Here is a 12,492-nt window from a genome sequence, read left to right as displayed (position 1 = left end):
GATAGATCCCTCATAATGACCAATGACAACATGCGTTCTTGTACTTTGTGATTTGTTGGCGTGATGATGTTACGCGACCGAGTGTGAACGAAATTGATTTGTGCTTACGACAATCAATGAACCCATCCTTCGATGACAGTGACGTCGGTCTGTTGCAGTCCTCGACGAACGATCTGGTACTCCCACTCGTTCGATAGTCATGTAGCGTGCGCGTCGCGTTCACACAACGTGTCTCTCTCGCGAGGCGGCATCTACGGTAGAATTGGATCATATTACATAGCCTCAGCAAATTCCCACAGTTTGAATAAAAAGGGTTGCAAAATCGGGAAGGACGGCGTGGAAATGATATTCAAGGTGATGTGGAGAGTGGAGTGAAGGGCAGTCTGAGGTCAAAGTGTGACGTCTCGCTAGCGTGGTCTGTTTACCTACTCATCACAGTCCTACCTCACCAACTCCTCTACCTCATATCTTGCATCTCTGAGCAACAGCATATCCAACATCACGAACGCGTTGAGACTCCATCTCTGAGTGAAAATTCTGACATGATCTAAACTGAACCTTGAACGATCTATTTTTCCCATCCAGCCATCTACTACCTCGACATTTTCCCATATCCGTCTAATAGACTTCAAGCACATATCTCCCCTCATCCTTCAGCGTCTCAATAGCCCTCCTGGAATCAACCTTCTTCGCCTTCTCGTCGCCAAAGGTCTTGATCTTGTGGTCAATTTCAACAGCCTCCTGGAGAACTTCCGTGACGTCAGGAACAGGCCACGTAGGGCCACATAGGTAGAAGCTGCCTTCCTTTTCGAGGTACGCCTTGCGGATATCGCTCAAGCTCTCCCGCATGCGATCTTGGATGTAGATCTTCTGCGGCTGGTCACGCGAGAAGGCGCGGCCCAAGAGCGTGATGATGCCAGCGTCTTGGTACGCTTCCCACTCCTCACCGAAGAGGTACTCTTCGCGCTGGTGGCGTGAGCCCATGTACAGCAACACCTCGCCAATCTCGTGGCCTTGCTGCTTTTGGTAGGCACGTTCCTGGACAAACGCACGGAAGGGTGCAAGACCGGTTCCGAGACCGGCCATGATAATAGGCGCGGTGGTCTTCGGTGGAAGTTTCATAACGGATGGTTTGACTGAGACGGTGACTGTTTCGCCAATCTTCAAGCCGTCCATGTAACGTGTAGCCTGTCCGAAGCGGTCACGACCCTTGGGGTCGACCCAGTTCACCGTGACGATGAGCAGGGAGACAGCAGTGGGGGTGACATTCTGGGAGGAGGCGATGGAGTACTCGCGGCGCTTCATAGGGTTGACGATCCGGACGATGTCGTGGAAAGAAGGGTGTGCAGACGGGAACTCGAGGAGAATATCAGCGTAGGTGATAGTGTCGACCTCGGCGCGGCGCTTGAATTCCGTTGCACCCTCACCGCTAAGGAGCTGCAAAAGCTCCAGCCTTTCCTTCTCTTCATCGGCGAACTCGGCAAGGGCTTCGTAAAAGCGCTTGGGTGGGCGGCCGAAAATGTCGACGTTCTGAAGCAGTGATTGGTAGACAGTGCGGTTCACCAAAACGTTGGGGTCCTCGCGGGATGGCACTTCAACAACTTCATCGGGGTTGAGGCCGTACCATTTGATGAAGGTTTCGACTTGCTCCTTGTCGTTTTCGGCGTGGATACCAAGGGCTTCGCCGATGGCGTACGTAACACCAGAATTGCCAAGGTCGAACTCGATGTGGAAGATGTTGCGGTCGTATGTGAGCGGCGTAAGACGGCGGTGTTCCTTGACAGTAACAACAGCAGTCTTAATTCCCAAGTCAGGGCGGAGACGAGTCTCCGTACCAAAGGCCTCCTTGAAGGCGAGACCCTTGGCTGCGATAGTCCAGTCCTTGAGGAGTGTCGGGGGTTCAGGCTCAATACGGTCAAAGGGCGCGAAGCTGTTGACGTTGATGTCAGCCGGGAGTTGAATGGGCTCGACATCATCCTCGACAGTGCTCCAAGCAGCAGGAACCTCGACCTCACGAAGGGCGGACTCCAGCTGCTGGGTAAGCTTCTCGAAGACCTCAGAGCTACCATTGATAGCAGCCAGCTTGGACAGGCCAGAGGCCAAGAGGTCGTCGCGAGCGACCTTCAGGAAAGCCAACTGTGTGAGATAGGTCTCGAGGGAAGAGTCCTCAGCGACAGCCTCCGAGAGGGTAGGGTCAAGCACGAAAAGTTGAACGTCCTTTTCGACAAGAGCCTTGCGGAAAGCAGGTGACAGCTTGTTCTCGACGTCCTCATTCTTAACTCCAGGAAGTTTGACGATGATAGAGCTGTCGGACTTGACACCGTTGAGGACGTCGAAGTGCTGCAGAATTGTCAGATCGCCAATGAAGGCGATGTCAGCCTGCTCAACGGAGTAGGGGGCCTCAATGGTGTAATCGGCGTTACGAATATCAGTACGAGTGACACCTCCACCAACAAGGTTGTCATGGCCATTTCGGACAAAGACGTTCTTCGAGGAGTCGGATGAAAGAAGCTTGCCAACAACAACTGGGGCATTGGCAGCCGGCGACTCATCAAGATTCCAGAAAGTGTACTGCTTGACATCCGCAGTGTTCAGGATGTCGACATAAGAGCGCACCTCAGACTGTGTCTTTTCGCTGTAGATCTGACGGAAGACGTCCAAGATGTTGCTTGGGGTCCAGACTTGCTCGCGAGAGTACTTAACGTCGGATACCTCAATGTTTCTCTCGAACGCGAATTGGATGGCCGCCAAGACATCCGAGTAGAGCTTGGAGTACTCGGCAGTGTCCAACACGGCGGTCTCGTCCTTGACCTGACCAAGAACAGCGATGCGCTGAGTGCTCTTGGGAAGCACCTCGAGGAAAGCCTCCTCGACGAATGGGCGGTAGACGCGCACGTTGATGACACCAACCTTGTCGCCATCCTTGGACAAGGCGTTGGCGACCTGGGCGGTCAGCGATGCCTCGACAGTACCAAAGACAACAAGGACGCTCTCAGGCTCCTCGTGGCCATAGTAGTCGAAGAGCTTGTAGTCCTCGCCGAACTCGTCGTTGAAAGCTTGGAGCAGACGAACGACACGGCCAGCATTGTCCGAGTGCTTCTTGTCCACGTCCGAGACAGCCTTCAGGACAGCCTGGTAGCTATTGTATAGTCTGGTCTGGTCTAGTGTATCGACCAGCCTAGCTGTTTCGCGTCCAACGCTGATGCCGTCGTAGGTGTGGATGGTGGGGAGGATGCTCGAGAGCAGGGTGGCGAACAGCGACATGTGCTGCGTCTCGAAGACAGACGGGCTGCAGACGAGACCCAGTCCAAGGTCCTCGGCGAGTGTAAGAGAGGAGACATAGTCGGTCACAAGTCCCGCATTCGAGTTGGCCGAGTAATCGACGGCGGCGATGTGTGCAGTGAGCGGGTTGGCCACTGAGTACAGAGCGGATAGCTGATCGAGTGTCGAGCGGAGGTAGTCCAATGTCGACGAAGAGGCGACAATCGACTGCGGGATGTGGCGCTTCTTCAGGTCGAAGTCTTTGGAGAACATGTACCCTAGCGCAATGGCACCAGCGCCCGTTCTTGTCTCCAGAGACGAGACACCCGTCTGGTATCCAAAAGCATTCTTCTCGCCCTGCTCTTGCCAGTACTTGACTGCCACATCCAAGTCGAACGACTCGGCAGAGTACGCAAAGATCTTGTCCGAGAGCGTGTATGCGACCTGCTGTACGAGCGTCTGGGCTGTGAGGTACGTGGGGCCGCTGATCGATTCGAGGGCGAGATCCTGGCCGAATGGTAGGCTCGAGGACTTCTTGACGAAGTTCTTGGGTGTGTTCGGCTCGGTGGCGCCCGGCCCAGCGGACTCGGTCTGCTGGTTGTGCATCTTGAAAGACAGTATGTGTAAAGATCTCTCTACAGATCTACTATAAATCCCTCTTCAATATACGAGAGACTGAGAGCAGGCGAAAACTCTCTTGAGGTCTCACCGCGGGGAAATGTGAGTGAATTGCAGTTGCGCCTTCAACGAGAAACTACGCAAAGACATAGCGACATCGGCGCAAGTCCAGCCGAGGCGGATTAGGAATACGCAATCAATTCCTTGTTCCATGATTGGAGGCCTCTACACTTTGTTCGGGCGAGAGAGGGCGAATTGCGGATTGTCGCGTTGACGCGACCAAAAAACGATGTTAGCGCGAATTGCGTGATCCGACGACGACGTGATAAAAATCGTTTGTGGATTCCTTGGTATCACATGATGTAGCTAGTAGCAAATCGACTATTGGTATCTGAAAATGTATAATTCTTCGGCGTTGTCCTTCGTATTTTCTCTTGTACCTTTCTTCAGGTTGGTATCAATCCCTATAATAGTTTCGTGGAGTTGTTTGGACCGCCCAACGTCACATGGTGATAACATTTAGCTCGAACGATTGGCTCTTGCTTTCCAGTCCAACAATCCCTCGGACCCATGCACGTTATCAAAGCCGCAGCTTGTTCGTCATACTTCTGGATTTAGGATATTCCCATTCTTGCTATCTTGGTAGAGGAGTTTTCACCATGTCGACATGTTCGTAAGCGGTGGCTCCCACAGAGAAGGCCTCACAAAATGAAGCCTCGGTAGCGTAGAGAATCAACAAACCTAATCAGATGGAGATATATACATAGTCTCTGGAGGGATCCTCTAAGACTGTCTAACAGATGAATGTAGATGGCAAGGTGTGTCTGCTCTTGCCGTCTCTGGCGCAGCGCGTAGCGTCGGTATTTTCAATTCTGTCTCCTCCAGTACGTTGTCCGAAGGCGCAGCCTCTCCTCGCAGCCTTTTTGCCCCCGACATGTGTATCAAGTCTTACCAAGACCACCACCAATTACTCGTTTCCATACGTAAATATTGCGTTCTGGTTGATCATGAGCTCAAAACGCGTCTTATGGTCACACAAGGCTGAGCGCTTCGAGCTGGCGCAGCGTCAGACAACGCATACTTGATATGTGACCTCATAATATAATTGGTTCAAGCTGCCGCCTCATGTAAAACTTTATTCTGTCAATTTGGGATGCTATTGGACTTACATTATGGCAACGAGGCTGATGACTGCGCCTGCTTCTAAACTCAGCCTTCTCGCTTGGCGACCCTCGACTTCCTATCTAAAGCGACTTTGGTCCCGCCATCTATCTAACACAACCTCCTTTGCGGTGCTTCTTGTGCCCTCTTCGATGCGATGGAGGTTGTCGGCCTTGTTGCGAGTATCATCACTCTCATTGGCGCGGCCTCTCTGACTGGTTCCACTCTAACAAGGCTATACGGACTCCGCGGAGCTCCTCTCTATATTCTTACGGCTTTGAATGAGGTGAACGATTTCAAGGCAACTCTGAGTTTCGTGCATCGGGTTTTGGATGATTTAGGAGACGAGGTTCAAGGAGATACGAAGGCTGAGATAGAACGGTTGCTTCTCCGAGCGAAGGCACGGTTAGACGCTTTCAACAAGTTTTTGAAAGAAGATGTGTTACGTGAAGGAGAGAACCTAGTCGACAACCGCGATCCGAAGTTAAGAAGGCGAGCAAAATGGAGAGAACTTATTGGCGAAGGTCAATCTCAATTCGATGCTCTACAACAAGAGCTTGTCTCTATCAAAGTGAGCCTCGGGTTGACATTAAGTGCTTCACAACTGTAAGTGCATCCCAACGCGTCGTACGTCCCCTAACCCCTCTTCAGGCGGACGATTCCAAAGCTTTTCACAAGCATTCAGCAGATCACTCTGGTACGACCAAACGATACGGAGATGACTTGCTTAAAAGGCAGTCCCAATGCAGATACAGCTATGATACTCGAGAATATCATATCAGCCAGCACGTCCGAAGCCCAAGGAAATGTTCGGGAGATTTCTTTCCCAGAGTCATCGACGACTACAGGCAGCAACAACGAAACAAGATTGACACTCACGGTACAGCAACCGACAACCTACGTCAAAATCGAGACGAAGCTCGTGAGTCGACGCTGTCCACGGCGATGTCCGTGCCAATGCCATATCCCACTCCAAGGTAGCACACCAAAATGGCTCAAGGGCCTGATCGGTTCTGCTTTCGTCAACTTTACTGGTACACCCTTGCTCAACCACCGGTCTTGCAATTTCAAGAAATGTGGCAACCAAGACCCAGGATCGGGATCAGCACGCTTCCAGTACTTCTTTCCGTCTTGGTTACTTCCTTTGGGCATCGAGCTTACGTCGTCCTGGCGCTCTCTCGGTGGCCTTGGCGGTACTTGGACCTTGAGGATACCACGAATCTGTTTTGATAGTGTTATCTATAACAAACTATTTTACCTATTCGAAGATAGATTTACTGTGGAAGACCTTCAAAAATTTATGTCCTCATATGGTCTAAGGGCTTTTGATTGCTTTGACTATGATGGCGGCTACGAAACAATTTTTGCTGTAAGATTCTCATTTTACTTCGTACACAAACGACCCTAACTTGACAGATGGCTGTGATTCATAATCGCGCCGATGTATGCAACCTACTTCTTGACACTGGCACAGAGTTGAATCATCGGAGTCGAATCGGATTGTGAGTCGCCCTGTAAGCTTTCGATAGAAACTACTCATACGATCCAGTACCCTCGCAGAATACCTCTGGTTGAAACGCATGAACAGTGATAAGTTTGCAATTGTACGAGCTCGTCCGGACCTCGAAGATGTGCGTGACAATTTGAACCTTAGCTCTGTCCACGACTCAGCAATAGGCAACCAGATAGAGGACCTCACGCATCAAGTGAGGCTCGATGCCTCGTCTGTTTTATCGAGAGACTACTATGGTTTCACGCCACTTCACTGGGCAGTGCGATTCGCTCATTTGGACATCGTTGATGCGCTGTTGAGTGCTGGGGCTGATGTCAATGCAGTATGCAGACAAGGCAGATCAGTCATAAGCTGGGCAGTAGAGTCAGGTTCAGTTATGTGTTGTCAGAAGCTTCTTGATGCTGGCGCCCACGTTAACATCCTGGATAGAGAACAGCAAAATGTTATGTTACGAGCTTTGCTGATGTTTCCTGTCAACGAGGAAATAGTTCATCTACTTGTGCGCGCTGGTACTGATGTGAATCATCAAGATCGAGATGGAAGGACGAGTCTGATGTTCGCAGCTCAGTTTGGAACCCAGATTAGTTGCGAGAAGCTGTTACAATATGGAGCAGACATGGAAATCCAAAACGAATATGGCGTAACGGCTGTCCTCGGTGCTGTCCAAAATAACAACCATGACGTTCTCAAGCTCCTCTGTGATCGCAAAGCCATATTGAATCGAAAAGATCGGGATGGAGATTCAATGATTCATTATGCAGCCTGGTTCGGAGATCTGGAAACAATGCGTATACTGGAAGAAGCACAAATCGAAGGCCTGCCGATAGACGACGAAGCAGTTAAAGGATATTGGGGCTGCTTTAGTTGGCGCGACGAAACTGTTTTCGGAGATCGAGCGCCCATCGAGGAAGAAAAGGCTGCTTTCAAAGCCCTGCTCGATAGCATCATACCTTCCAATTCTGCGTCCGAAAAGAAGAACACGCCCCGTCTTCCTGGAGCTTTTCCTGCGGAATCTGACGACGAGCAATCTGAGGATGAACAGAGTATGCGAGACCGTAGTGAGGACGAGTGGCATGACACGGATGATGAGAATATAGAAGAGAGTAATGAGGAGACAGACAATGAAGACAACAAGGAGGAAGACGTCACGGCAGAAGATGATGAAGATGAAAACGACGACGAGACTGAATAATACGATGAAAGTCACAGGCGAAGCACACACCAAGACCAAACTTGAGCGAAGTAAGTTCTCCTCGTCCTGGCCTCAAACACAAAACATAAGAAAGCTACATCACTTTCTCTGGAAGCTGCTTGCTGATCGTTCGTTAGTCAGAAGGGGCAACTGGTTTGAGACTATAATCAAATCCTCGATATCAGGTGTTTCCAGCGACGTTATCGTCCAACCTATATTGTAATTACAAGTGGACAGTTCCCCACATGCTGTATTGCTGCACTGTATTATCAAACTCTCAGCCAAAGTCAGAGTCTGCTTCATAACCTGCCCCATTTGGTAGTGGTGAAAGGAAAGAAATACCGCATACTCGGACAAACCCGGTCTAGCGTTGGGGAACGGAAATCTGTCTTTCCGAGGGTCGCCTTTTTGCATCGTCTTGAATGGACTTTACTCATAAGTCATCAATGCTATAAAGATTACAATGCAATGAAACCTTTCCATTACGGTTTCAGTCTATTTAGATTGAGCTCCACGCTCAAGACTTTGCGCGAAAACAGGTTCTGGCACTGTCAGCAAACAGGCCTTCACTGGACGATGAGTACTATGGCAAGACCCATCCTTCGAAAGCAGAGAGAAGATGGTTCGGGTAAGACAAGCATTTATGACTCGGGATCTAAGGATGATCTCATTCAGCTCGTATTATAGAGGAAGACACTACAGAAGAAGAGTTGTACAGGTATACTCGATACCGGTGGTCGTATGTGCAGACCCTGCTACTTAGTGAAGCAATCTCATAATGCCCAGATGCAACGAACCTGAGAACCTTGCGATGCGGTATCGGAAGTTCAATATCTCTGCCCTCCTTGACGCTGCCGTTCATGCCGTTGGTAATGGAGCTAAATCGTGTAAGACACTTAGCCAAATCCCATCTCGAGTTCGTATATGGATGAGCCTAACTCCTACAATCAGGTGTCAAAGTAGTGAAATGCGTAGAAGGTCAGTACAACAAAGCTTTCACAATAATCATGGACAACGGAGCTGAGGTCTTCGCAAAAATTCCTAATCCCAACGCTGGCCCGGCGTTTTACACAACTGCCTCTGAGGTAGCTACACGAGACTTTTTATGTGACCTACCACTAGTATTGTGAAGTTCTAACAATATACTTCAGCTCCGCACAATTTTGAAACTGCCCGTTCCGCCCATTTATACATATTGTTCGGATCCATTCAATCCAGTCGGTGCGGAGTACATTATTGAAGAGAAGGCCAAAGGCAAGCCACTAGGGAGTCTTTGGTATATGTGGCAAAAAGAAACACAACTTGGTCTGGTGACTCGGCTTGTAGATTTTGAGACGAAGCTGACCTCGGTTTCATTCGGGGGTCATGGCTGCATCTACTACAAGAAGGATTTGGAAAAGAAGGCTATCCAGGTCTACGACCTGGACGCAAGGTCTTACTCATCTGGCGACTTGGTAAAAGGGTCTCCAGCAGAGGAGTTTGTGGTTGGGCCATTGACTGAAGCGAGGCTATGGGAAGGCGATAGAGCTATGATGAAGTTAGATCGAGGTCCATGTAAGCTACATGCACTACCGTCTCGACAAGAGCGTTCTGCTGACCTATCAAGGGATTACTCCAATCTCCTACTTGACAGCGTTAGGAGTCAACGAGCTACAGTGGGCGAAGACGCACGCAAAACCCCGCACGAATCCATACCAATCCCTTGAGGCGTTAGAAACTCCTGGTGAGTACATCTCACTCTTAGAACGATATCTCCAACTCGTTCCTCATCTGTCACCGGGTCCGTCCCGGACATCACTGTCTCACCCAGACCTTCACCTCGACAATATATTCGTGGATCCAGACACGAAGCAAATAACTTGCATCATTGACTGGCAGTCAGTCTCGGTGTCTGGGCTTTTCTTTCAACACAAGATTCCGCGTCTACTTCTTCCGATCAGATCATATACCACGAGAAATTGCTTGAAAACCGCATCAGATGGGTCCAAGGCAACACATGACGCAGATGGGACCTCAGATCTCCTCAGACACTACCAACACCTCACGAGGCTTAAGAATGAGCAACAGTGGGTCGCAGTGACTTCGCCAAATCGCTCTCTTCGGATCAAGCCCAACTCGTTGCTCTGTGGTGCATGGAGCAGAAACGATGTGTTTTCATTTCGTCATGCTTTGATAAACATAGTCGCTCATTGGGAAGAGATTACACCTGTGAATGCACCTTGTCCTATACAATTCGATCCAAAGGAACTGGAGCTTCACAACGACGAATTGGAGGTTGTAGAGGGCCTTGGGGAAGTATTGCACCAGCTTCAAGACGACAACCTGATCCCGCTGGGTGGCATGGTGCTTCCAGAGAATTATGAGCAGGCTTTGCACATCAACAATACTGTCAAGGAGATGTTTGTAAACATGGCTGAGTCTGAGTCGCAGAGGGTGTTGTTCTCCCGGATATGGCCATACCAAGATCAAAGTCTATAGGTATGTAGTTCCAGCCGTCATGACTTGAAGAAAGGCTGTATTTGCAGCAGTCTCGCAAATTAGATACCCTCCGCACTGAAAGTGACCTGGATCGAAATTTCAAATACATCTGCAACGTCATTCACAAGTTGTCGGAATATATCAGCTTGGGTTTGGTAGTAAACGGGAAGTTCGGAGCTGTCCTGTGTGGACAAAACAGTAGAGACATAGCATGAAAGCGTAAGTAAGGAGTTCTAAAGGATGGGTGTATGTTACGAAGACGAGTCATAATAGGTGGGACTAGAACAGCCCCTGATATCCAGCTGCTGATGGGGTGATCCCCGCCCGAAGTATACGCCTCGTCAGGAACGTCGATCAAGACAATTCTGACCAATCCGTGAGCGTTGTTGGAGGTACCCACAAGTGGCGAATGGTCAACACTTAAGGGGGGGGGACCACAAGGACCACAGTAAGGATGCGGCGCAGCGGCACGTAGATCAATTCCGGGACGCAAAACCCCAGATGTCAGCAGACGGCTAAATAGATTTTCTCGGTGTTCCCCTCCCCGCAGTCGGATGATCAGGCAAGTTCCACTGACAGATACGCCAAAAGTAGAGGGATTGGTTTGTTTCTGTCATTGACACAGCCTCACAACCAGCATCCGCCTTCAGATCATCGGAGCTGCTCTGAATATTACGCCTGCTTATGATAATGTCGAATTCTTCATCTCCCCCCATTCAAGAGAATTTCGTTGAGAGTTCCGTGGCGCAAGCTGTCGAAAGCCTGATATCACTCCTTGAACTTCCTCGAGATGTCTTGCAAGAAACCGCATCATTGGACACTGTGCCTCTCTACATTTATCTTACTGTATTTCACGAGCGTGCAAAGACTGCACTTGAATGTAATGTGGTAAATTGTGTGGTATCTTACAGTGCCAACTCAAAGGGCCTCTGCACAAGTTTGAACGCCCAACGCCAGTGCCATATGAATGCCAAACAAATCTTCAATCATCCCACCGCATATTGAGAATCAGGTCTGCAACCTCTTTGGAATCCAAATTCCGTACGAAATGTCTCTCTACCATCCGCTCTCTTTCTCCTTCAAAGAGTCACATGGAGCCATTGAACCACCAGGCAGCGGCGACTGGCCAGCCGAGGACGCCAACTGCGAAGGGGAAGTATCTGTTGGGTGTTCATTAGCTCCTACCAAGATGGAGAAAGGAGGCTTTGGATGGAAGCATGCTGGGTAGGATGTGGAGTGGTGACTTACAAAGCGCTTGCCTTTACGACTCTTTTGTTCAGGTCGAGGTAGCGAATAGAATGCGATGGCATAGTGGTAGGGTTACGCGCAAACGGGTGCTGCTCAGTGAGGTAGCGAGCAGCACTGCGGAACATGGTGCGGGCTTGTGTTGGGGAAGGCATTTTGATGTTGTAGTTTGAGTTGGAGCTGAGACTGTGCTGGAGCGGGGTTTGTCTGTAATGATGTGAAGTCTGAGTCGAGTCGAGTCGCAATGTAGTTTTGAAGCGGTTGATTGGAGAGTAGACTGGTATGTATGCTGAATGTCTATCGAGTGTGATGTTGAGTGGAGTGTGTACGACTGAAGTGCAGAACGAAGACTTATAAAATGCATACAAATGTCGTTTTGAGTATCAATCGGCAGGAGATAGAATACGGTGTCACACCATCACTGTATCAGCTGAGATCTTACCTTTCCGACGCATTGCCGCGATGGATTTCCAGCCCTACGAGCTGGCAGCGTCTGCTACGGATCACGACAGTTCCATAGCCTGGAATCCGGTACGCCTAAACGAAGTTTCCCCTCCTGGCAAGTTTTCAGAGTGCCGTTGAAAACTTTCGCGCATTTCCGGATCATTTGGTTGGTTTTGGAGAAAATGTTACCGTGATCGTGAGAGAATGGTGTGATGTTCTCGAACCCCCTTGACTGTTGCGGCGCTTGCCGACGGCACGAGTAAGCAAGTCGGTGATGTGAGAGTGGTGTGACACTTTCTGGAGAAGACGACCATCCCCCACACGATGCTTCGAGCCTAGCCCCACGTTCTGGGCACGAGATCGCTGCGGGAAAACCTATCTTTGGTCTGAGTGTTGGACGGATGAGTGTTTGTGCGTGAAGAAGCTTTGTTCACCGATTGGTCACGATGACTTAGTCATCTAGCGTTCTCGCTGATCCTACAATATTTCGCGCCGAATTCGCCACTCAGTTCAAATGGCTCAACAACTGTACTCGATTTTGAAATTGGACCCGAACATGAATGCTGACGAGAAGGAAATG

At 49.8% G+C, this 12,492-nt stretch overlaps 4 protein-coding genes across 4 annotated transcripts; 2 read left to right on the top strand and 2 right to left on the bottom strand.

The window, feature by feature from the left end:
• Nucleotides 1-388: 388 nt before the first annotated feature.
• On the bottom strand, nucleotides 389-4,155 carry P153DRAFT_371367 (uncharacterized protein). Its single transcript, XM_033669252.1, has one exon. The coding sequence runs from the start codon at nucleotides 3,865-3,867 to the stop codon at nucleotides 619-621; it is 3,249 nt and encodes a 1,082-aa protein (XP_033518461.1). The 5' UTR covers nucleotides 3,868-4,155; the 3' UTR covers nucleotides 389-618.
• Nucleotides 4,156-5,009: 854 nt separating this feature from the next.
• On the top strand, nucleotides 5,010-8,023 carry P153DRAFT_143744 (ankyrin). Its single transcript, XM_033662125.1, has 5 exons — nucleotides 5,010-5,646; nucleotides 5,692-6,409; nucleotides 6,457-6,542; nucleotides 6,590-7,795; nucleotides 7,883-8,023. The coding sequence occupies exons 1-4, from the start codon at nucleotides 5,198-5,200 to the stop codon at nucleotides 7,743-7,745; spliced, it is 2,409 nt and encodes an 802-aa protein (XP_033518460.1). The 5' UTR covers nucleotides 5,010-5,197; the 3' UTR covers nucleotides 7,746-7,795; nucleotides 7,883-8,023.
• Nucleotides 8,024-8,330: 307 nt separating this feature from the next.
• On the top strand, nucleotides 8,331-10,626 carry P153DRAFT_412352 (uncharacterized protein; the record flags this gene model as incomplete). The annotated part of the gene is made up of 6 exons (XM_033672101.1): nucleotides 8,331-8,373; nucleotides 8,421-8,484; nucleotides 8,532-8,632; nucleotides 8,697-8,866; nucleotides 8,897-9,299; nucleotides 9,352-10,626. 6 exons carry the CDS (start codon nucleotides 8,331-8,333, stop codon nucleotides 10,221-10,223), a joined length of 1,653 nt encoding a protein of 550 aa, XP_033518459.1. The 3' UTR covers nucleotides 10,224-10,626.
• A 609-nt stretch (nucleotides 10,627-11,235) lies between these two features.
• Nucleotides 11,236-12,096, bottom strand: P153DRAFT_371363 (uncharacterized protein). The gene is made up of 2 exons (XM_033669251.1): nucleotides 11,472-12,096; nucleotides 11,236-11,383 (listed from the first exon to the last, which is right to left on the bottom strand). Exons 1-2 carry the CDS (start codon nucleotides 11,621-11,623, stop codon nucleotides 11,311-11,313), a joined length of 225 nt encoding a protein of 74 aa, XP_033518458.1. The 5' UTR covers nucleotides 11,624-12,096; the 3' UTR covers nucleotides 11,236-11,310.
• Nucleotides 12,097-12,492: the final 396 nt, after the last annotated feature.

Source organism: Dothidotthia symphoricarpi, assembly GCF_010015815.1.
Source record: "Dothidotthia symphoricarpi CBS 119687 unplaced genomic scaffold P153scaffold_25, whole genome shotgun sequence".
NCBI classification, from domain to species: domain Eukaryota; kingdom Fungi; phylum Ascomycota; class Dothideomycetes; order Pleosporales; family Dothidotthiaceae; genus Dothidotthia; species Dothidotthia symphoricarpi.
Note: the sequence above shows the minus strand (reverse complement) of the source record. Positions and strands in the feature narration are given on the sequence as shown.